General features: G+C 39.3%; 1 protein-coding gene across 4 annotated transcripts in view; it reads right to left on the bottom strand.

Moving 5' to 3' along the window:
* SLC2A2 (solute carrier family 2 member 2) overlaps positions 1 to 23669 on the bottom strand; it is a 34782-nt gene extending 11113 nt beyond the window's left edge. Inside the window, exons 1-8 of one of the 4 annotated variants that reach the window (XM_082840335.1) lie at positions 23585 to 23602; positions 17728 to 20268; positions 15675 to 15767; positions 11337 to 11599; positions 6387 to 6511; positions 3635 to 3750; positions 2347 to 2509; positions 1671 to 1858 (exon numbers count right to left, since the gene is read on the bottom strand). In XM_082840335.1, coding sequence (XP_082696461.1) covers positions 1671 to 1858; positions 2347 to 2509; positions 3635 to 3750; positions 6387 to 6511; positions 11337 to 11599; positions 15675 to 15767; positions 17728 to 17814 — 1035 coding nt within the window. In that variant the 5' untranslated portion in view covers positions 17815 to 20268; positions 23585 to 23602. The other 3 variants (XM_082840336.1, XM_082840337.1, XM_082840338.1) reach the window with 3 other exon arrangements.
* Positions 23670 to 24903: the final 1234 nt, after the last annotated feature.

The raw sequence follows: 24903 nt of genomic DNA, 5'->3' as shown, positions 1-24903 counted from the left end.
ATAGATACTGCCAAACAGTTTTCCAAAGAAGTTGTGTCACATACATACTACTATATATAAAATAGATAGCTAATGGAGACCTACTGTATAGCCCAGGGAACTCTACTCAGTACTCTGTAATGGCCTATATGGGAAAAGAATCTAAAAAAAGAGTGGATATATGTATTTGTATAACAGATTGCTGTATACCTGAAACTAACACAACACTGTAAATCAATTATACCTCAATAAAAAATTTTTAAAAAAAGTTGTGTCGATTTGTACTCTCACCAGTGTGTATAGAGTTCTGGTTGTCATTGCATGTAACCCAAAATTTTCCACCAATCTCAGTGGATGGAGAAATCTGATTCACAACCTCCCTAATAGGCTTTATTATTTGGTTATGTCCTTATGTTTATAATAGTCTTTTACATCATCTTTTTTGTTCTATCATCTTCCATCAGTTCCTTTCCCACATAACATGTCCTGCTGCTGGTGCCTCTTCCTGCAGACATGGCTGACGCAGGAGGACTGTTCAGACTGTGTTCAGTGAGGAGAGGATTACTCACTGCACACCAGCCCACCATTTTAGGCTGCCTGACAGCGTGTGGTTCGACACTTCCTGAGTGTCTCTAAGTCAGGCACAGGGATGGAAGCTAGAGCAGGGAGGTTTAGAGAGATTAAGTGTTGTGCTCTTGGATATACAAGCAGAGCCGAGAGAGAGGATACAGATTTGGTCTCTGAGCCCCAAAGTTATAAAGAGTTAAGAGATAAAAAATGAGTATCAGGGACCTGTTAAAGGAGGATGGAGACCACAGCAGAGCAGCATTCACTTTGTGGAGTGAGGCTCAGGTCTTCTTTTGCTTCAACTCATGCTTCAACTTTTGCTTTCTTTGCTTGCCCCAAGTCTCTGCCCATTCATCAGTCACCCCCAAAGTGTCTTTGTGAATCTAGGATTGGCTCACTATAAAAGCCCAAACCACATTTTTAACAGCAATGAAAGGGGATAAATGATTTTCTTTATCTAGTTTCTTAACAAATACTTAATTTTTTTCTTCTAGTAGCTAATTGTCAGTAACAATTTTAGTCTGCATAATACGAGAATTTCAATTCAAAACCTAAATGCTAGCTAGTTTAGTACTCAGAATGTTTTTCAGTCATTTCTTTTCTATTACCCTTACTCACCAATATCATGTCAGTTCACTCTATTGTTTATTTTGTGTGCTATCTCCCCAAATAGAGTGAAAGTTTCTTGGATGGCAGGAAACTTCTTTGCACAAGGCTATCTGGTATACTTCATTTAAATAGACAGAGGGAATCATGGACTCCTTTTGCTTAGGCTATCAGAAATCCTAAATTTGACACTCAACTCTGGAAACCCCTTGTAATTTAGTCTTCTAGTTATATTTATTCTCCTCTTCCCTCTTTTGTATTCATTATGACTTGCCTTTTAACCTTCATCTTAATAGACATGCAGACCATTGATTATTGACATTTTAAAAAACTGTAAGTTGATTTTAGAAGCAGATGAGTCAAGACAAAAAATTAATGCTCATTCAATATATTTGTTGCAGTAAGACATGTGACGTCAACATTTTAAAGTATCCTTTAGTTATTTAAACTTAAACCCCTTTCCTCATCTATCTTAATTCACTTTGCTCTTAAGAGTTAGGGGACGTTCTTAAACTTACCCCATTGATTCCAGAAAATTGCTGAGCCATGTGCAGCATCAATGCCACTAGAATAGGCTGTCGGTAGCTGGAATTGGTGAAGAGCTGAACTATGGAGACTTTCTTTTCACTTGATGCTTCTTCCCTTTCTTTTCTCATCTCAGTGATGTCATTGGTGACATCATCACTTCCTCTGAGTCTTTTCAAGCCTGTCCCCCAAAACGATCAGGTTGACACAACTCAGGTCAAAACAAAAATAAATTTATTTGTATTATGTTAATGAAAGAGCTACAGTTCTGCATAGCCCTTTCTGTTACTTAATAGCATGGGTGTTGGAAATTCTTTCTTGTTAAATTAAATCCTGCTTTTTTATTTCTCAAAAAAGCAGAACATTTCGCTTCATCTTATGACAAACAAAACTGTGATCCTCATTATCATAGAAGGATAATGCAGGAAAGGTCTTTTAGAAGTCTCTGTATGTGGATTTTCTGTTTGGGTTTGTGTGAATGTTTATGGTTGCAAAATGGCATACACCAGTCATATTAAGTGATCTTGCATATTCTTCTTACATATAATCACTGACTTCATTTGGAAAGCGCTGGTATCAATTTCATGAGTATCCATTCATGCACACTCTTTCTCATTAGCTGATGGTTCCAAAACAATAGGAAGAAAGTAAAACCACCCATAGACTTACTTTTCTTTGCTTTGGCTTCCTCATCCAACTTGATGTAAAGGTATCTGGGGCTTTCTGGACAGAAGAAGAGCAGCAGAGATTGGAAAACAGCTGGCACAGCAGACAGACCAAGCAGGATGTGCCACAGCTCATGATTGCCCAGGATAAAGTCGAGGCCAACGATCTGAAAAGTCAGGGAGGAAGCATGTCAACCGCACATCACTCTGGATCTGCCTTCTGGAACAGTTTGTTGAAAAAGCACATTGGCTATTTGATAGTAATCCCTGACAGCTGTGACTCACGTATGCACAAGATGAAAACTACTGCTAGTGTGTCTCATCTGAACTGAATTATAGACTCTTTGTTCTACAAAGAATTCACCTAGATTTGTTTTCATTAACTCCTATGGGACATTTAGGATGCGAATCAACCAAACTTTTAAGCACACATTTGATATCTAAAACAACAGCAAAAATCATGCATCTTTGGACCTTTGTTAAAAAAATTTCTTCTTAGGGCTTCCCTGGTGGCGCAGTGGTTGAGAGTCCGCCTGCCGATGCAGGGGGCACGGGTTTGTGCCCCGGTCCGGGAGGATCCCACAGGCCGTGGAGTGGCTGGGCCCGTGAGCCATGGCCGCCGAGCCTGCGCGTCCGGAGCCTGTGCTCCGCAACGGGAGAGGCCACAACAGGGAGAGGCCAGCGTAACGCAAAAAAAAAAAAAAAAAAAAAAAAAAAATTTCTTTTTAGATTACCCAGAACTTAAATAGAATGGGGTTACATAGATAAAACAATTACTCTGATGAGAACTAGTTTTGTGATCCTGACTGCAAGTAGTTTATCCTCTGGAAAGCCATAGGTTTGAGGTTCTAGGATTCCCTCTGAGAATGTAGGACAGAAGGAAAGAATAGAGCCAGCTGAACAAGAACTGCTATTGTAAGCATCTGCATATTAAATTTGAGCAGGTAAGATGCTCAGAACAAAGGAAACCTGGGTAGGCAAAATTTTGAAATTTTTTATTCCTTGAAATCTAAATGGAGTAATTTAATTCTAGAATAGCTCCAGCAGTTCAAGACTTGGCTTACCAGGTCACCTCCAGTGCCAACCCTACCACAACTCCAAGGGGAAAAGTGAAGAGTGGAGTAGTAGTACTCTAGCTTTGAGCTAAAAATCCTATGTCTCTATACCACCTCCACTACCACCTGTGGAACTGCCTTTTTCCTCTGTGTCGTTCTACAGTGAGAGTGGACAATCAGAGAAGGAGAAGTTGGGTAAAGTAGAGGATGGGTGAGGTAGGGGATGGGAGTTTTTACCTGACTAATAAGAATGCCTGTGACAATGGCCAGCTGATGAAGGGCGCCAATAGCGCCCCTGAGCGTGGTTGGAGCAATTTCACCAATGTACATTGGAACCAAGCCTGAAATTAACCCTGAATGAAACATGAACATAAATGTTAAAGTGTAGCCAGGACTATCTCAATAACAATAATTCTGTTTAAGTACAGTCAATATTCTGCTGAAACTCCCTTCCTGAGTTCATTGGAAGGAAGAGCCCTTGTCACCAACAATTACACACAGTTTACGCAAAGAATGTTTGTTGATGGGACTCCAAATGAAGTTGTAGTTGGATATACAAATAGAAAGGAATGGTTAGTCATGCATTTGGCAATTATTCATAGCATTGTCTTATTTAGTTAAAAAATCCATGTTAATATTGAGTTTGTATCACAATGCCTTAGGTTATCTTCAGAAAAGAGACTGAAGAATGCTTTAACAATATTCTTAAAAACACAATAATATTCTCACTATAGATTTGTGGGATTAAAGGAAATTAGAACTTATCTAGGCCAACTTCTTTACTTGATAAAGGTGAGAAATGACTTAGCCAAGATCACAGTGCAATAGAGTGTTAGTGGAGAACTACAAGCCCTGTCTGAGTTTCCACACTGTGGAGGTGCCTCAAGGTCACAGTTGAGTTGGCCAGGCCAAGGGGGAAGGTGGAAGGGGTTGAGGAACTCAGAGGCTCTTCCCCCAATCACTCCAACCAGAGCAAACCTAGCTTCTTTATTCTCTCCAAATAATAGACTTCAGAAAAGATTTTATTTGCATAAAGACTTCTGGTGCTTAAAGGAATACAGAAATTTGAAAAGCTCTAGGCCATTCTGCCTTCTATAGTTTTCCTAGATGCAGATGCAATCAGTCATGTTGGAAATGGCGGAGTATCTAGCCATTTGCTGAGTGCATAAAACGGTCAGAGACTATCAATGAGCAAGGCTGAATGCGATGTTTGGCATTTTCTTAAGAATTTAAAAGTAAGATTTGTCAGAGGCTTCCTCTTAGAGAGACGGCCTGCCTATCAAATGCATGAAAGATGCTTTGAGGAATTGTTTCAATATTTTTTTTCAATATTTTTTAATGCTTCAAATTGTTCTTAATATCACATGAACATTTGCATGATTGATACAGCATCTGAATTTCTGCTTTTACATGTAACTCTAATGAGTGGTCTGTTGATCTTAAAGAAGAAGGGGAAAAAAACCCATTTGTTTGATCCTATTCTAGGCTGTACTATTTTTGTGTAATGCCTAACATTATACCCCAAGAACAGAAAATGCAGATAAGCTCACAGGTCTGAAGTCACATGAACCTGAAGTCAAATTGTATTTCCTATAATTTTTAGCAATTTTAATGCACATAATAGGATCTGACATAATTTTGAAAGGTGGTTGGAGAGTACAAGTTACTTGGCTATGCTAGTGATAGGTTGTTCCATGTTATGTTTACAGCATTTATCTTCAACTTTACCAAAAATACTTTGTAATTTTTTTCTTGCTATATTTTAAAAAATAGAGAGAAAAGATAGAAGAATCATGATTTGGACTTCTTTGATTGTGTTATTATTTGCATTTTACGGAAGAGGAAACTGAGTCTCACATTCAGTTACTAAGGCCAGACAAAGACAGTGCCAGAATCGATTCACTCTGAATCCAAAGCTTTTTCCGCAAGTGGGGTGACTCTTGACCTTGATCAAGCTACCCTTTCAGTTATTTTTATTAGCATTGAAAATAACAAAGAGAGACAAGTAATCTTAGACTTTTGTTTCAACTGATCATTGAAGACTCATGGAATTATAGTCTGTTCCTCTTTGCAGGTAAAGGTGTTAAAAATATTTTATATACCGTTTTGTGCCCTCACCTTTCCTCTCCCACCCCCAATGGATATTATTAGTGGCTATGATTTGGGACAATGGGTGTCACTGGGATTGAGAAGCAAAAGATTTGACTATTTTAGAGAATGCATGATCCTCCCTTTCTGCTGATAAGTCGCTTCAGGTAGTTTGAAAAGCTGTCTCTAAGAAATAGTGATTCAGCTGTTTAGATGTGAAGTTCTTAGGAGGAGCACCCTTCCTCCATTCTGAACTCCTCTACCAACTGATTCTGCCTGATTCCCTCTCCCTATATGGTCAGCACCACTTTAACCCTTCAACCAGCTACATGTGGAAGCATTTAGGGCTAGGGAATGTGGTCTGAGAGATGGGCCAGGATGTCAGGGTCTTTCCAGATAGGAGAGACAGAGACACCAGTGGCCAGGTAGGCCCTAAGGGTAGAGTTAGGGGTCTGGGCATAGCAGTCTTCCTCTGTCTGCTGAACAACGGGAGTAATGATAACAGCTAGCACATTTGGCAGCTTGCTGTAGTCACGTTCTATGCCGAACACTTATTCTCACAAGCATCTCCAGGAGGTAGATACCGTTATCCTTCTCACTTACTGGATAAGGAAACAAAGTTAAATAATTTGTCTTAGATCGTACGACTAGAAATGTTGTCATCGCTGTGGATAAGAACATACCCTTACAACTCCACTTACTGGTCCCAAACCTCCCTGACTCAGGACTGCAACTTTATGCTACTGCCTTTCCCTTTCATGATGTCACTCGAGGCTCAAAAAAATTCTCTACATATAACCACATCTGCCTTCAGAATAATTTTCAGATGTGTGTATGTGTTTGTGTGGGAGTGTGCGTGTGCGTGTGCGTGTGTGTGTGCGTGTGCGTGTGCATGACTTACCACAGTAGAGTCCTGATATGCCTCTTCCTGAAATTATAAGAATGTGAGATGGTCCCAATTTCGAAAACCCCATCAAGAGAGCTCCAGCTATTGAGAGAATGTTTGCTACCAACATGGCTTTGATTCTGAAAATTTGAAAAGCAAGGATTATAAATTTAGCATCAAAACTTGATGAAATTATTTGCTTTCAGAGCATGCTGAGATTTTTAACCTAAGACTGAATATTTTAATTTTGCTGATGGAGCTAGTTGGGGAATCTTAAACCATGATTGCTACTTTGATCTGTCTGTGGGTTAAAGCATTCACAATACGTAATATATATATAATGGGAGAATTGGGGTTGCAGGTACCTGATCTCCACATTTTGATAGAGATGATTCAATTGTGATGATGACTGGTTTGCTTTAAGATAACACTTCTGACACCTTTTCAAATAGTTAACAATTAAGTTTTCTAGAAGTTGATTGTTTTAAAGAATAATTGCCTGGTGATAGCTAAATTTAATTCTGGAGTTGTAACTTATGACACCCCTTTTCTTTTCTTTTAATGGTACAAGTTTTTAGTTGATATAGATCATGAAAGGAACTTTCAAAGTTAAGTTTTCTCTAGTATGAATTATTTGGAAGTAAATTAAAACATGCTTTTACTTTAAGCCTTATCACAGAGAACTATAGTTATCCGTATTTTGTCATTGTATGCCAGCATATTTCCAGAATCTATGAGTTAATGTCAACCAATGTAAAATATGTAATAAAGCTGACAATAGCAACAAAAACATCATTTTCAAAATTAATCATATGAAAATTGACATTTGCAGGTATCTGATACTCTTCCTCCTGTTAAATGGGAAAGTGAGGTACACAAAAACCTTCTTCAAAGTTCAGTCGATGCTAAGGCCAATAAAAGAATTTGAGTGAACAGGTGTGAAAATTTTTGTCCCACAAAGAAATGTAAGTATCTTGTTATGCTCTATGTCAGTGTTTCAAACTTTAATAGGTGAGCTTTTTCTAAGCAAGTATCTTAAACACCAAACAGATTTTTTTTTTTGTGGAAAATAAAACTATATAATCTCATAATGCAATGATTGCCCAAAAAAACATGGGCTTTTTGGGCTGGATAATACCCCACAAGGGTCCACACCCTAATCTTCAGACCCTGGGAATATGTTACTTTATATGGCAAAGGGATTTTGCAGATTGATTAAATTAAGGATTTTGAATTGAAGAGATTATCCAGTCGGGCCCAATGATGTAATCACGACTATCCTTATACTAGGAAGGCAGAAGAGAAGGTGATGTGATGAAAGAAATAAAGCTTGTAGTGATGGGCTCTGAAGATGGAGGAAGGGGCCACAAGCCAAGGAACAGAAGTGGCCACCAGAAGCTGGGAAAGGGAAAGGAAATGGACTCTTCCTCAGAGCCTCCAGAAAGAATGAGCCCCACTGACACTGTGACTTCAGCCAATTGAAACTGAATTTGGGTCTCCAAAACGGTAAGAAAACAAATTTGTGTTGTTTTAAGCCATTAAGTTTGTAGTAATTCATTAGAGCAGTAACGGCAAGCTAGTATATGCAAGTTATCAGCTACCCAAAGACAGGTAAATAGAGTGCTTTAGAGCTGACCAGCTTCAGAACTGCAGAGTAGAAAAAGACAGGGGTGTTCTTCTGTGAAGTGCTTTTTCTCTACACAAGGACAGAGGGCAGGCAAATTCAATAATTTACCCTAGGAAACTGTTACTAGCTAGCTAACAGTATATTCCATTAGGCGGGGAAAAGATAAAAAGTCGTAGAAGAGATAGATAGCCTGAAAGTATTTTTGATGCCGGATTGTTCTAAAGTCCCTCTTCCTTACCACCAGTGGATGCTGGAGCACTCTATACACCTTAAAGGATTTTAACTTCTGCTCAGACGTGAGAAATGGCCAAGAATAAATAATCTAAAAATACACGAAATGGTTGAAGCAGGGAGAAAGAAATATATGTCTAAGTATATTTCTTTAAATCTTGCTCTAAATACTTCTGTAGGCATAGGCTTCTTCATCATCATCATCATCTACACTTGCTGCCTGCTCACTTTGTGCCAAGCAGTGTACTAAACCTTTTATATTCACTTTAATTTAATCCTTACAATAATGCCACGAGGGAGGTACTTTTTTCCCCACATTGCAGATGGAGGGAAACATCTTAGAGAACTGAGGTAACTTGCTCATTTTCACATAGCTATTAAGTGACAGAGCTGGGATTTGATCTGTGTGAAACCAAAGGTTAGTGCTTTATTTTGGTGAGTTCCATTTTTGATACAAAAGAAAGAACATATTCAAAGGCAAGCTGTGTATACCTTCCTTCACTCATGGTAGTGTGGATTGCCCAGATCATGGTCTCCCCTACCTTACCCTGGTACTTAAATTTTAAGTAAAATTTCACTTTGAGAACCCAAATCTATAAAATAGTGGCTATAGACATCTATTGACTATTAACACAATTACAAGGAAAGATGTTTTTTAAAGCAGTAACGGAAAAGTACACTTTTATTTCCTTTTAACTAGTAAAGCAATGACCCTGGCAATAAGGACCATCATGTTAGTTCTCAGTGAATCTCCCTAGAAAAATAGTTTTGTGAGAGAGACTGAACTATTTTGTCTTAATCTTGAAGTTAAAATGATGAGTTTTAGGGCTATTTTCAAGGAGGATCATTTTTCTACTGAGAGTTGGAGGAAGCCTCACTTTTAGTTCACAATAAATAATTTGATAAATGGTCATTTGACATTGTTTTGGTCGTTTGACATTGTTGATGCTAAATCCTAAGACCTTTGTTTTTGTTTTTGGCTGCGCTTCATCTTAGTTGCAGCATGCAGGATCTTCGTTGTGGCATGTTTTAGTTGCGGCATGCGGGATCTGTAGTTGAGGCATTCGGGGTCTTAGTTGTGGCATGCATGTGGGATCTAGTTCCCCGACCAGGGATTGAACCTGGACCCTCTGCTTTGGCAGCACAGAGTCTTACCCACTGGACCACCAGGGACGCCCCTAAATCCTAAGACTTGAGAAGACAAGCATCCTGATTCCATCACCAGGACACTAATTAAATGTTTTAGAGTAAGTCACTGGATTGTTAGAATCTCTTCTCTAAATGAGGGACAAGGGCTTAAATTTTTTCCTCAGTGATGAGAAGAAGTATAAAACGTCAATAGCTGCTAAAAGAGTTGGTCTATCCATATTTAAAAATTTAACTTAGCTTTGCTTAATTTTATTTATTTTAGACATAATTAATCTAGAAAAATTTCCAACTATTGCTTAAACCAACTTGGTGCAAATTGAAATGATTTTTAAATTTTTTAAATAATTAAAGCCAGTTAATGACCTGCATAATTTATGGATACTGATTTAAAGATCAGCTAAACACCAGTAAGTTGACAAAAATTTGAAGAACTGACCATTTTCTTTTACGGTAGAGGAAGTCCCTCTCAAATAAGAGTAAGAATAAAACTTGCATTACCATGCTACCCATTACTTAAGAGAAATTTTTACAGTCTTGCTATATAAAAGCTCCAGTACAAGAGGAAGAACTTATCAGAATTTAATAACCAAAGAGGGAAAACTATAATTTAAAGTAGGAATTTTAGGACTCCCCTGGTGGTCCAGTGGTTAAGACTCTGCACTTCCACTGCAGGGGGTGCGGGTTCGACCCCCGGTCAGGGAATTAAGATTCCTGCATGCCATGTGGCGTGGCCAAGAAAACAAAAAGTAGGGATTTTACTAATTAAATGAGGGACTTCCCTGGTGGTCCAGTGGTAAAGAATCCGCCTTCCAATACAGGGGACGTGGGTTAGATCCCTGGTCGGGAAACTAAGATCCCACGTGCTGCAGGGCAACTAAGCCCATGCGCCACAACTACTGAGCTCGCGCACCTCAACGAGAGAGAGAAAAGCCGCACGCCACAACTAGAGAGAAACCTGAGCAGATTGCGTGCCGTAACAAAAAAGATCCTACATGCCTCAGCAAAGATCCTGTGTGCCGCAACTAAGACCCAACGCAGCCAAAAAAAAGGAAAATAAATACAATAAATAAATATTTTAAAAAATAGTTAAACGAATTGTAATCCAGTATTACTAAGATAGTTGCCTATATCATTTAGAACTCTAAAGGTTTTGCATTTTCTAAATTTTCCATATTTGCATGTTTTTATCATGAGATAAAAAGTGATAAAAGATGGATGCAAAGAGCAGAAAATAAATCTAAAGAAATAACCGTTTTATTTTCTGTTTTACTTCCTCTCTGTGGGGGTGGGGGGGATCCAAGAGCTTTAGTACATCACATGACTAAATGAAATTTGAGTGTAAAGGAGTTCCACTGATGTTTTTAATCCAAAACACATAATAGAAACGAGAGTAGAGAAATGGAGACACCACTTGCTTCAGCCCTTTGTTGGGGCTTTGAGATAAAAGGAGCAGCAGCTAAAAACCCCACGCCAAGTATATTGGGCAACTGGGAGCTGGGAATATTGACTGGACCTTAGGACCTGACTGATCCAAATGTCAAATTCTAATCTGAAAATGAAAACCTGGATGTCTGAGAAATGGAGCAATTTGATGAAGCCAGCAATCGACTCCCAGGTTAAAAATTCCACGCTTGACTCCCCACTGAGTTCCTGAGTAAACCATTTGTGCGGTGGTTTCTCAATATGTTTTACAAGTTACAAAGTCAGAGAATCAGAGTGATTATCTAGAAATACACACCAAACTCACTTTTGCTGCAAATGCCTCCACTATTAAGCCAATGGTTGCAACAGATTTTTCCATTATTTTGTCCAATACCAACCTAACTCATAGGGTCGTGAGTTGAAAAAACAACTCTGAAACTATTCCACAAAAGGAAAGATGATTTCTTTCTAAACAAATTATGACACCCAAAATACTGAAGTTTCTGTGTTTCTGCTTGTTTATGAAATTTGCCTACCTTCCAAGCTGGTCTCCAAGCAACCCACCAAAGAATGAGGCAATCATTCCACCAACTGGAAAGCTGGACACAGACAGGGACCAGAACATGGTGATGAGGCTAGCAGATGCCACAGGCTCTTCCTCAGCCCAAGGGGTTGGTGTTGGGACCCCTAGGAATGGGCTTGCGGGTAGTTCCTCTGTACTGTTGATAGCATAGCTGTTGATAGCTTTTCGGTCATCAAGTGGAACACCCAAAACATGTCTATAATGGGTTATTATTACCTAAGGAGATAAAATAAAGAAAAATAGCTCCAATATTTCAAACATTCTGTATATTTTTTGTTTGTTTTTCCTTTAAAATATTTGTTAGGTGTTTAAACAGGATTATCTCAATTATGTGTGTTATGCACATACTAACGCATATAGTTGTCTCAGTTGACCATATCCTATAAAACAGAGGTCACAAATTCCAGTGCCAACAGGAACCAGACAGGAACAAACAAGTGAAGGAGGCAAGAAGGATCTTGATGACTAGAGGACTGAAATGCTGTCTGTAATTTTGAGAATGTAATAGTGAGTTGGCAGAATTTATTTGTCCCATCTGAAGGAGGAAGTTGCAATGTGAGACTAGTGTTGCATGACCTTTAATTTTTTTTTTAACATCTTTGTTGGAGTATAATTGCTTTACAATGTTGTGTTAGTTTCTGCTGTATAACAAAGTGAATCAGCTATATGTATACATATATCCCCGTATCCCCTCCCTCTTGCGCCTCCCTCCCACCCTCTAGGTGGTCACAAAGCACCGAGCTGATCTCCCTGTGCTATGAGGCTGCTTCCCACTAGCTATCTATTTTACATTTGGTAGTGAATATATGTCCATGCCACTCTCTTACTTCGTCCCAGCTTACCTTTCCCCCTCTCCATGTCCTCAAGTCCATTCTCTACGTCTGAGTCTTTATTCCTGTCCTGCCCCTAGGTTCATCAGAACCTTTTTTTTTTTTTTTTTAGATTCCATATATATGTGTTAGCATATGGTATTTGTTTTTCTCTTTCTGACTTACTTCACTCTGTATGACAGTCTTTAGGTCCATCCACCTCACTACAAATAACTCAATTTCGTTTCTTTTTATGGCTGAGTAATATTCCATTGTATATATGTGCCACATCTTCTTTATCCATTCATCTGTAAGTGGACACTTATGTTTCTTCCATGTCCTGGCTACTATAAATAGTGCTGCAATGAACATTGTGGTACATGACTCTTTTTGAATTATGGTTTTCTCAGGGTATATGCCCAGTAGTGGGATTGCTGGGTCGTATGGTAGCTCTATTTTTAGTTTTTTAAGAAACCTTCATACTGTTCTTCACAGTGGCTGTATCAATTTACATTTCCACCAACAGTGCAAAAGAGTTCCCTTTTCTCTACACCCTCTCCAGCATTTATTGTTTGTAGATTTTTTGATGATGGCCATTCTGACCGGTGTGAGGTGATACCTCACTGTAGTTTTGATTTGCATTTCTCTAATGATTAGTGATGTTGAGCATCCTTTCATCTATTTGTTGGCAATCTGTATATCTTCTTTGGAGAAATGTCTATTTATGACCTTTAATTTTTAACGAGAAGCCAGAAATCTGGATTTTTATGTAAAATTCTTCAAGTTTTAAAGGTTGGCAACTATCCAAATTGAAAATATCCTGCAGGTTGAAAAGATATATTTTCACTCCACTGTTACCCCTGCATAGCAGGATTTTAATTGGCTTCTGTAAATATTTTAATAGAAACATAAAAGTAGGTATAAGAATAAAAATTGGGAAAGATGAGGCCCAAAATAAAGTTGGTATACAAATTCAAACACTAGGTGCTGTATCCTAGCTTTAGGTGAGCGCTAAATTTATTAATAAGCTTCCTAGCAGCCAGTGAAAAGAGAGGAAAACAGTCATATATACTGGTGAATTCTGAAGATCAAAAACAACTCAGTAGTACCTGAGAAGGTATTGAGACCTGAAGGAAGTTTCTTGTACAGGTCCTCACAGAGTTCAGTATGTAACAGAATAAACAATTTCAAAACTAGATTTCGCAGTGCCATATTTTATAATGTGTTTCAGTAGAGGTAAAGATCAAACAAAAGTATAATCGAGTAAAGGCACATCCTTCAGGCTCTCTTCCATCTGTGTCATTCCTCTGGATGAGTTGGTCACTATTCAGCAGCAATGAGCTGGGAGGACCTCTGACAAGGACCCGGAATGCAGCTGCCCTAGGTTGTCAGTCCTGGGCAAAGTCCTATGTGGTAAAATCAGCTGATGAGGGAGAGAATGATATCCTCTTACAATAAAAGAAGTCTGATCCAGACATTTACCTCATGGAAGGCCACTCTATATGGATAATATACACAGAAGAAAGGCTGAAAGGAACTATCCCCAATGTTCTCAGCAGTTTGCTCTACATGAATAATCATGAATTTTTTTCTTCTAAAACTTTCTGCAACAGGCATGCATAGTTTTCATATTTGTAAAAAAAGTGTGACTTTAAAATACCCTAAAACAATTCCAAATGTCATTCTGCTAATAAAAACAAATGGGCCTGAATGACTCTTCTTGCGTAATAGTGTTTAAGCAGCTCTTTCCATACAGAAGGAAGGGGTTATAGAGAGGGCACTAAGCCGGATGCCGGTGGGGGATCTCTGTGTTTAGGTTTGGCTCTAGGACTTGGATTGGAGGAGGGGAAACCTTAGATTAATTTTCCCTCCAAGACTGAAGAGGATGCTTTAAATAAGGATTTGAAAACTTCTCCCACAAGAAGAGAAAAGGTTCTACCAATTCCAAATTTCAAGAATCCTGTTAAATTAGCATGTGTTGTCATCACCCACAGACAAAATAATATGGCCCCCAGAGTTATTCCCCAAGTCTCTCAGCCTTGGGAAGGGCTGCCACACTCATGATGCTATGTGGTACCTAACCAGAGCACATCTTTTAGTTCAAGGAGCAACGCTTTTCAGCAGATGGACTGTGGCAAGTACACATTTCACACGTTCACACCCTGTAGTCTCTTACATTTTCCTTGGAGTCCAGTGTCGTAAGAGAAGCAGATGAAATATGATGGATTCATAGAAGGCACTGAACAAATGCTTGTACCATCACCTTATGCCACCCCTTCCCCTAGCTTCTCTTCTCTCTCTCTCTCTGTCTCTTTCTCTCTCTCTTCTTCATTCACTAAACGCTTTTTTGTTTACATCAATCATTGTGCTTGGTACTGGTGCTAGGAAGAAGAATAAGACATCAATCCCACCCTAAACGACCTGACAGTCTGATTCAGAGCAGAGGGAACGAAGTCCTGGTTTCCCCACTTACAGGCTGTGGGATCTGAGAAAAATGACATCCTTCTCCTGTCTATTCACTGGAAACCAGAGTAGGGATGCACAAAGTAAATGAGAAAAATGATAGAAATTATTCAGTATTTTAAAAAAATACCCATTCAAATAGTCAACATGGAGAAAACCCAAAGTTTGTTGGCCTTGTTGACTATTATTTAAAGGTTTTGTATTATTTTACTTTGGATCACCTATGGGACACAGGAGTAGGGGGAAGGACTAGAATCTTGTTAGTCTTAGAGCTCCTAAGTGTTTTTTGTTTGCTTGTCGTTTTTTTTTCTTGTGATGAGAACCCAGGATTCACTGTCTCAAAACCTTTCATATATAACATACAGCAGTGTTAATTATATTTACCATGTTGTACCTTACATCCCTAGTGCTTATTTATCCTATACCTGGAAGTTTGTACCTTTGACCTCCTTCATCCAATTCCATCCCCTCCCCTGCCTACTCCCCACCCCTGCAGGGTTCCAAAATGTTTTAATCTGGACAAGAAATGGGCATAATAAGGTTGTTTGGCGAGTCAAATGGGGGAGAGCATATGTTAGTGCCTGACTCACAGTGAGTTGGTGCTCAATACATGTTTGTGCACTGAAACAACCTTATCCTTCCATTGTTTCCTCTTATTCCCTGGCATTTTCATCTGTGCGTCTGGAAGCTCTGAATGTATGCTTCAATCAGCTCTTAAGTTTTTTTAAAAAAATCCTTAGGCACGTGGTATTCTAGCTGGAGTTTTCTGTGAGCTCAGCGAATAGCTGAATCAGAGATCAAGGATTATTTATTACTCTTTCTTTTTCTGTGAGGGTTTTAAAGTGAGGAGTCAAGGCCAAGTTATCAGCCTTGGAACCACACATGTGGAACCTGACAGAAGACCAGGATTATCCCGTGTTCCCTGCGTGGACACACCTTATCTCTCTGGATGTGGAGAAGATACCTTTCTGTCACTGATAGAAATTACCAAAAAGAGAACTTGGGCATGTTTCACTTGCCTGTTGAGGTGCATTGATCACGCCAATGTCATATCCAAACTGGAAGGAACCCAGCACGGCAGTGAAGACAGTAAAAACCAAGGTCCTGGTGACCTGTGGGGAATGAAAGACAGGGTTGGGAAACACCAGGCAATTCCAATTACCATCGCCCCATCACTCTGCAGCTTGGACTTCTGACAGGCTCCACTGGCTGGTTCTTGCCCCTTGATACTCATTCACTGTGTGCCCTATGCTCCTGGCAGGGCTCATTCATATGGGACTGTGGGCACCTTTCATTTCCCCTACACTGCTAAAGCAGCAAAAATCTGGGACAGCTTCGTCCAGGGGAGGAATCAGACATCCTTTTCCATATATATATATATATATATATATGTATATATTCTTTTAAGCTTCAAAATCAGGACTGTGAACTAGAATTGCTGCTGACTAAAGGACACTGCCAAGATAAAAACAGTTTGTTTTTTTTTTTTTGTTTTGTTTTTTAAAAACAGTTTTAAAATAAAATTTTAAAAATCATTGAAAAGTCAAATAAGACACCAGTAACAAAGAGATAGGGAGCTCTTCTGGACATTGCCATGATTCAGAAACACCTCAAAACTCATCTAAGAGGCATCACAACCCACATCAACATCTAGGTAAAATACTTTTCAGGATCTGCAACTTGTTGAACCTAGAGTTGTGAATTAAGGGATATTATTTTCTCCCGAACTTCACGCAGCTACAAAAAACTGTAGGAAGTGGCAGAGCATCCATCCCTTTCAACTTATAATTACATGTCTGACCATCTTAGAGAAATCAGATCATGCATACAGAGTCACATGTAAGGATATCTGATGCATTTTTGTGCATGTTATAGCAAGAATTGTGGGAAGAACCTAAATGTCATTCAACGGAATGGCCAAATAGATTCAAATACATCATGAAACTTACAGCACATTATGCAGCAGTTAGCATAATGTGATTGTTATATACTGACTTTTTAAGTGACAAAGGAAATTGTGAAATCTCATTCTTTTTTTAAAAAGACTTAAACCTAAAAAAAAAAAGAAGACTTAAACCTAAGTGTTATTTGATTTGTGTGTGTTTTATGTAACTCATAGAATATTTTCTTGAAGAACAAACACCAAAAGGCTGACCTTTGAGGAGGAATGTGAGATTAGAGAGGTGGGGTAAAAGAGTATTTTTCTTTTATTTATATTATTATACACTTTGTAAGGAAAATATTTCATGTATAATTATGTAATTTGAAATTTTAAAGTAAATGACATGAGATGTAGTAGGAACTTTGTTGAATAAATTAATGAGTCATATCAACACAGCGTTCAGTTCCCACTCTGATACTTAGTGGGTATGTGACCCAAGCCACTTTCCCTATTTAATCTTCAGTTTTTCTCTCAATTGGCAAATAATTGTAAATCCCCGTACTCCAGCATGAAGAATAGCTAATTAACCAGACCTCCTTATTCCCCAATTAAATTTCTGGAGATCAGAAATTTCACAGTGTCATCATCAACAAAGTATTATCACAGTACCACCCTGAGAGCCCTTGAAGTTACTGTCTAGTGGTCCTAAAACCAGACTTTACTTGAAGAGCTTATTACATGTGTAGCTTCCTGGGGCTCACCTCGGATCTACTAGTGGATTGGAATCTCTGGGGTGATGATTGGGAATCTGTATGTTCCCTCTCTTTCTACTAATTCAGAATTAATTGCAGGTGGCCCCTATATAGACTTTCCCTCCCAGTAACTTTGTTCCCTGAAAGACAAGACATCAAAGCTGACCCAAATTACATGCTAATATGATATATATATATCTCCAAAGAACCATATAATATCATATAACTATGAAGCATATATATAATACCTTATATATCATATAATTATATAATTCACATTTGTATTTATTAGATATAAATCATATATACATATATAGTTATTTATTCATAATCAATAGTAAAATAATTATAAATAAAATATATGTAAAAAGTGCACATGTGCGAGTGCTTGCACACACAAATACACACACACGGTATGGTTATGGTGTGTGGGATTACCAGAGACTTTGAATTATCCTCTGAAACGGAACTGGAGACATCTAAAACGCAGTGGCTCAGGCAGCCAAAGCTAAGATGAGGTTCCATTCACTTGGTTGGTGATTTCTCCTTAAATCCTTTTTCCCTTTAAGCTGTTTCCAAGGACAGAGAATTTCATTTACAGATAGCATCATTAGTAATGAGGGGACCAAGAAGCGCCTTAAGCAGGCTTTAACCCCCTTCTTGATAATCTCCATTACTACAATCTGGACAATCTGATGTTAGGTGCAATGCAAACAGAGCTTCAATGCCTAATACTGATTATTTTGCCTACTGCATGCCATTCATGGCTGTATGTGTATTATGTCATTTACCTGAAATAGTTTTCTCTTGTTGCTATTACAAATAACCAAACAAAGCAGTGGCTTAAATAACACAAATTTATTATTTTACAGTTTTTGTAGATCAGAAGTCTGACACTAGTCTCATCAGACTAAAATTAAAGTGTTGGCAAGCTGTGTTCCTTTCTGGAGGATGTAGGGGAAAATTTGGGTTGATGATAGAATTTAGTTCCTTGTGGTTGAAGGACCAGGGTCTGTGCTAGCTGTAAAGCAAGGGCCATTCCCAGCTTTACAGCATTCCTTGTTTAGTCATGCCCTTCCTCCATCTTCATAGCCAGAATCTCCCTATCTCAAGGTCCATAACGGTAATGGCGTTTGTAAAGCCCTTTTTACTATGTAAGGTAACATATTCACAGGTTCTGGGGACAAGGTTGTGGACAGCTTTTTTTTTTTTTTTTTTTTTTAATTTATTTATTTTGGCTGCACTGGGTCTGAGTCGTGGCACCCAGGATCTTTGTTGTGGCATGCGGGATCTTTTAGTTGCAGCATGCTAACTCTTAGTTGCAGCATGCATGCAGGATCTTGTTCCCTGACCAGGGATCGAACCCCGGCCCCCTGCATTAGGAGCACAGAGTCTTACCCACTGGACCACCAGGGAAGTCCCGTGGACATCTTTTGAGGACCATTATTCTGCCAACCACACTCCTCATGACAGTACCATTAGTATCCCTATTTTATAGATAACTAGACTAGTTAAAGTCTTACAGCCAGTAACTTGTATTGATAGAATAATGATTTGGATCCAGAACTTACGCTTTTAATTACTTGGTTATTTTGCATTTCTCATTGATCAGAAACAAACATTCACAAGCCAAACAGGTCTGAAACTCTAGGATCCTAATCTTTCTAAATTGAAAAAAAAACAACTAAGAGTGCACATATTTATAGGATTTGCCGATTGTGATGCTGAAGCAAATCACCAAACAATGACCAGTTCCAAGTGCATTTTCCATTTTCCCACCACTCACCACACAAATCCCCTCCTTCCTCACACACCCATAAAAAGCTTTTGTGAGGGCTTCCCTGATGGCGCAGTGGTTGAGAGTCTGCCTGCCGATTCAGGGGACACGGGTTCGTGCCCCGATCTGGGCACGGCTGCTGAGCCTGCGTGTCCAGAGCCTGTGCTCCACAACAGGAGAGGCCACAACAGTGAGAGGCCCACGTACCGCAAAAAATAAAATAAAATAAAATAAAAAACTTTTGTGAGGTTTCTGATGAAAATCAAAAAGGGCAAACAAAGGCTACACAACTGCTCATCTGTAGCTCAGCTGAAGAAGAACCTCAGGTCCTACCCAACACCAAGCCCAGGGCTACGACATACTTGCCCAGTTTCATCCCTGCATCTCCTTTTCTTCCGTGGCAGAGTCTCCCAGCACTTGGTGTCTTAGTGACTGCCCCTCCCACTCCATCCCTGGGCTTCTGCTCTCTGCTGGCTCTCTCTTCCTGTCCCCACCAGACAAGCATATAGCTCCTTTCTTCTTATTTTGAGTCCAACTGGTGAGCAATGGTGAGCAGCGGTGTTACAGAGATGGAAGTTGGGGCTGAGGGTGGCGTCTGCAGCAGATCTGGCCCCCTGTGATCTCCATCAGCCTTCCTTTTCCACTCCAGATGACAGTCTCAGTCACAACAGTGTTAGCTGTTCCTTCATTGCTCTGACAAAAGTGTAAGTTAATTTTCAAACATAGATCTCTGGAACTCCTGTCCCATTACCTTCCAATTAAATTGTTCTAAGTCATTGCTATAGAAATATTGGAGCTGCCCCTAAGATCACTTTCTCACATTATAGAGATAACAAAAAAGCCACTGTGAAGGAGATAAGAGAGGTTTTAAACATTTAGAAATCTTAGGGTGTTCTTAAAGTCTTGGTCCTCCGGTCTCCCTGGCTTCTTTTTCAGCGTTGGCTCTGGTACTGCCACCCATGGCCTGAAGTTCCCCACTTTAACTCCTTGACATAGAAATTTCACCCAGTTGGTCAGATAAGGAGCAATCTCATTTATGTTAATCGGGCCACTTGAATTCCCAACCAAAGTGATCATACCAAATATCAAAGTCTCTGGAACTGTTTGATTGCATTTTCTTTTTTGTTTTGTACCTCTTATTTTCAGGTTTGATTTCCTTCTCTGAACTCCATTTTGAACTGGCTCTTCGCTTCCCATCATTTCTTTTTCCATTGTGAAATAAAAAGAGATAACATTTGTAGTTAACCTTCTTTGTGGTTAGACTTGGTCAAAGAAAGTTTTGTTTATGAGAGGGAAAATTTCTGAAAACTACTAAACAACTAAGTTTGAATTGGCCCATTAACCTCCATTCATTCAATCTAATATCCAAAAGGTTGACTCAAGGATAGGTACACAGGAGCTAGTGAAAACAGTGAGAACTTAGAGAGGAACTTACTCTTGTCCAGGCTCTGTGTTCTAAATGGTTTGCCTGTTCTCTCAACAACCTTGTAGGTGGAAATTATTATACCATTTTACATATGGGAAAAGGTAATGATATGGAAAGGGTAATGAACTCATCTAAAGGCCATATATCCACCAAGTGGCAGAAGATATTCAAGCCTTTTCTCTCAACTTCTTCATAGGTAACAAGGTATTAAGCATGCACTTTTAGAAAGACTGTCTTCATTTGGAGCTTAATAATTTTAAGTTAAAGAAACTATGTTCTATATCCAATTAAAAATATGCTGCTGGATAAATGTAGAAGAGTAGAATGGGCAAGTGGCTGAACCTTAACATAAAACAAATGTGGGGCTTCCCTGGTGACGCAGTGGTTGAGAGTCTGCCTGCCGATGCAGGGGACATGGGTTCTTGCCCCGGTCCGGGAGGATCCCACATGCCATGGAGCGGCTAGGCCCGTGAGCCGTGGCCGCTGAGCCTGCGCATCCAGAGCCTGTGCTCCGCAACGAGAGAGGCCACAACAGTGAGAGGCCCGCGTACCGCAAAAAAAAAACCAAACAAACAACAACAAAAAAAACCCAAATGTGGTGTTTATTTTGTGGCTTAGAAATCAGATGGAGTCTATTAGGAAAAACAAGTAGGCTTGGGAGTCAGAAAACCTGGAAGAGTCCCAGCTAGGCCCTTAACATCCCCAAATCTCAGTTTCTTTACCCCGCAAACGGGTATAATAATAGTTAATGCATAGATTTGTTACAAAGGCTGAATAAGATACATACTGTGGTCTTCCTATAAATAGTGAAAGGGCTAAAAACCAACTGATCTTTAATCACATCATTATCATCTCATTTATCACTCTTGCCAAACAACCACCTGTCAAATATTTAGAAATCACCAATAATCTTCACAACACTACTGCAAAGTACATGAAATTATCCCCATTTTACAGGTGAGGAAACCAGGGCTCAGAGATGAAGTGGTATGCCCAACACACATAGCTGATGAATAACAGATACTCTTGTATTGGAAACCAGAGCTCATCTTAAACTCCCACTGCTAAACAAAAAGGCAGATTTTCAGCATCTATTGATTGACTAGGTAGGGAGCAGAGCTTGTACTCTTTCCTCTACAAAATACTATGTACACCAACCCAAAGGCGATCTTGCACCCAACTTTGGAAAAGTCCAGGAGCTTCTCAAGCCATAGAATTTTCAAGCTGAAAGGGACCTTTGAGAGCAATGGATTCTAGGCTAATCTCTTCCTTTTTCAGTTGAAGAATCTGAGTCCAAGTCTTTTGAATTATACAGTGCATTACTGGGTATATCCAGAGTGAGAACCCAGGTCTCCTAACCCTCAGTCTCATGCTTAGGTCACTTCTTTCAAAGTCTGGGTGGTTTTACAAAGCTATAACATTGTGCTTTACATCAGTTCTCATTCTTTCTGGGTTCCCTTTTTAGGCAATTCCTTAATTCTCAAGAGAAGTACTACAACACAATTTCTAAAGGCCCCTAAGAGAATTTAAGGATAGTTCTATATGAAACTTGATCATAGGCTATGTGCCAGGCACTGTGGTTAAGCACCTTTCTTTTTGCAATATCTACCAAACTTCAGTTGTTTGAACACTACCTTCATAATTTTTGCCAAATCTACATACCATCTGTATAGTTATTAACTTAATATTTGTCTTTATACTATTTTTAAAGTTTTAACTACTTTAGCTGTATCCTGGGCTGTTACAGGAAATCATGAAATCCTAGTTATTCCTTAAATACACATTATATAAATACATAACTATTGACATTAAAATGTTTGTCATCTGAGTTTCTCTAATATTATCTCATTTAATTACACCCATACAGTAGAGAACTATTATAATCCCTGTATATCCCATACTATATCCTTATGTTATATCCCAATGTGTTCTTAATTTGTTGCAATAGAGAAAAGCACTCGAGAAAATCATACAGACTACTCAGAAAACAGAGAAAATATCCTTAAAATCTCAATTAGTGGATAGGCCAGTTAAATAACTTAACCCCAGTATCACAGCAGGTAAGTAGTATCAGCACACTCCAAATCCAGGTCCCTGACTGCAAAGCCTGTGCTCCTAGCCTTGTCACTTACTGACATGAAAGATGGCTCAGCAGAGTAAGTTACACCAGATCAGAACTTAGAGGTCCTACTCTAACATGCATTTACCCACTTGTATGATTGTGTGCAGAGGTGGGTGCATTTGGTTGGGGGATACTTAGAAGACAGCAACAGCACTATACCCTTTTTATTTTCAAGTTTTTATTTTGAAAAGTATATCTACAGAGAAATTGAAAGAGTAGTGCAGTGAACACTCCATAACCTTCACCTATGTTCACCAATGGTTAACCTTTACCACATTTGTTTAACTCTCTGTGTGTGTGTGTGTGTGTGTGTGTGTGTGTGTGTTGTTTTGGCTGAATCATTTGAAAATAAGTAGCAGATAGTTGTGTCACTTCACTCCTAAATACTTCAGCATGTACTCACTAAGAACATAGACATTCTCCTACATAATTACAATACCATTATCATATCCAAGAATGTAATAGTTATAAAACATTATCTAATATACCATTTTCAAAATTTCTCACTATCCCCATATTGTCCCTTAGAGCTGTTTTCTTCTTCCTTCCACCATCTAAGATCACTTGTTGCATTTGGTCATCAGTTCTTCTTAGTCTCCTTTAATCTAAAACAGGCCTTCTACCCCTTGTTTTTCGAATATTGATCTTTTTGAAGATTTCAGATCCGTTTCACAATTAGTTAGATTTGGGTTAATATGCCTTTTTTTGCACATTCCTTCCATAATATGGTTATGTAGTACCACTCGAGAAAACATTACACAGACTAGTCAGAAAAGAGAGGAAATATCCTTAAAGTCCCAATTACTGAATAAAAAATATGATTTTTTTAGCAGCCAAACTATCAATCGGCCAAGAGAAGTAGCTTTGATCTGTGACAGCTACACCCAACATCCCCCAAATCCTCAACATGCTCACTGACTTCAACAGATTTCCCTATTCATGTCCTCAAATGGACACAATACGACTGTACCTTATCTTCTGTCATTTTGTGGGTTGGAGTCCTCCTCTTAATTCCCAGTCCTGTAGTGAGTGTGGCAGATACAGTGGCCAGTCCCTGACTGTCCTCCTCCAGCTTCCTGAGACTAGTTATACATTAGAGTAGGAGGAGCAAAGCAAAGAAGGCATGAGGCCAAGTCTAATCCTGGGCAGAGGGCGAATATTGATGGGAATCCAATCAATAAATGCTTTGCCTCTGTGACTTGTGGCTTCAATGCCTTTGTTCCACCAGGAAAGATGATGGGAGCAGGTCCCTTAGGCGTAAGTTAGAAACCAGAGGCGGTCATGTTTTAAGGCACGTTCTAAATGGGGCAGTAACCAGGGGCAGGTGAAAAAAGAAATCTTTGGGGTCTTTTGTCGAAAATGAGAGAAGCTGGGCTGCCATGCTATGCCGTCGGGAAAAGAAAGACAGGTGCGTGGGAGCCACATGCACTGCCCTGCAGAGAAACAGTTCTGTGGTGCTTTGCGCTTCAGAGCTGGACTGTGTGGCCAGAGGTCACTGTAGGCTTGAGTGGTTACCTGAATGCGTTTGGAGAGTCAGGAACTTGGGTTTGAATCTCACCATTTTACTGGTGGTGTGACCTTAAACAAGTGGCTCATTGTGACTTTTCTGTGCCTTAGTTTTTTCACCTGATGGAATGAAAATAACAGAATATACACTTTGTTTATTGGTTGGGTTAAATGTGGTAATATATGAAAGTGTTTAGCATGGTGAATAACAGGTGCTCAGCAAATGTTGGTTGCTCTTGTTTTTGCTGTTACAGTTACTGGTTCGGTGTATGTCAAGAGGAACCTGAAGGAGGCAGTAGTGGAGCTCTCAAGTAAATCTCCCAGGGCTTGGGCTTGTGCCCGTCTGCACATCCTCCACCATGTCCAGTCTCGGGGTGGGGGTGGGGGCAGGTGACATCAAAATTGGTTGAGCTTGAACTGTGCCTGGCAAACCGTGTTACTGGTTCCACTGAGGCTCAGCTGGAACCAGTGTCCAGCAGGGAAGATGTAACGAACAGCCCCATAAATGAGGAAACAGAATGAGGAGGTAAAGGAGGCTCAGATTTCATTTGTCTTTGATTTCCCCACTCTTTTCATTTGCATCACTTCTGCAAGGTAATGCAAGTGAGTATCATTCAATTCAAATCACAAACTTTTATTGAGCCCAGCACAGTCCCAGGCTCTGAGATGCATGATATAAATATGACACTTTGGAGCTCATAATGCATAAGGAGAGAGAAACGCAACCATAAACAGCAATACAGTAATTTCTGAGTGGAAAGGCATGAATGAATATTACTAACA

This window comes from Leucopleurus acutus, assembly GCF_964270905.1.
Source record: "Leucopleurus acutus genome assembly, chromosome: 5".
Lineage (NCBI taxonomy): Eukaryota > Metazoa > Chordata > Mammalia > Artiodactyla > Delphinidae > Leucopleurus > Leucopleurus acutus.
This window is presented reverse-complemented; position numbering and strand designations above follow the sequence as displayed.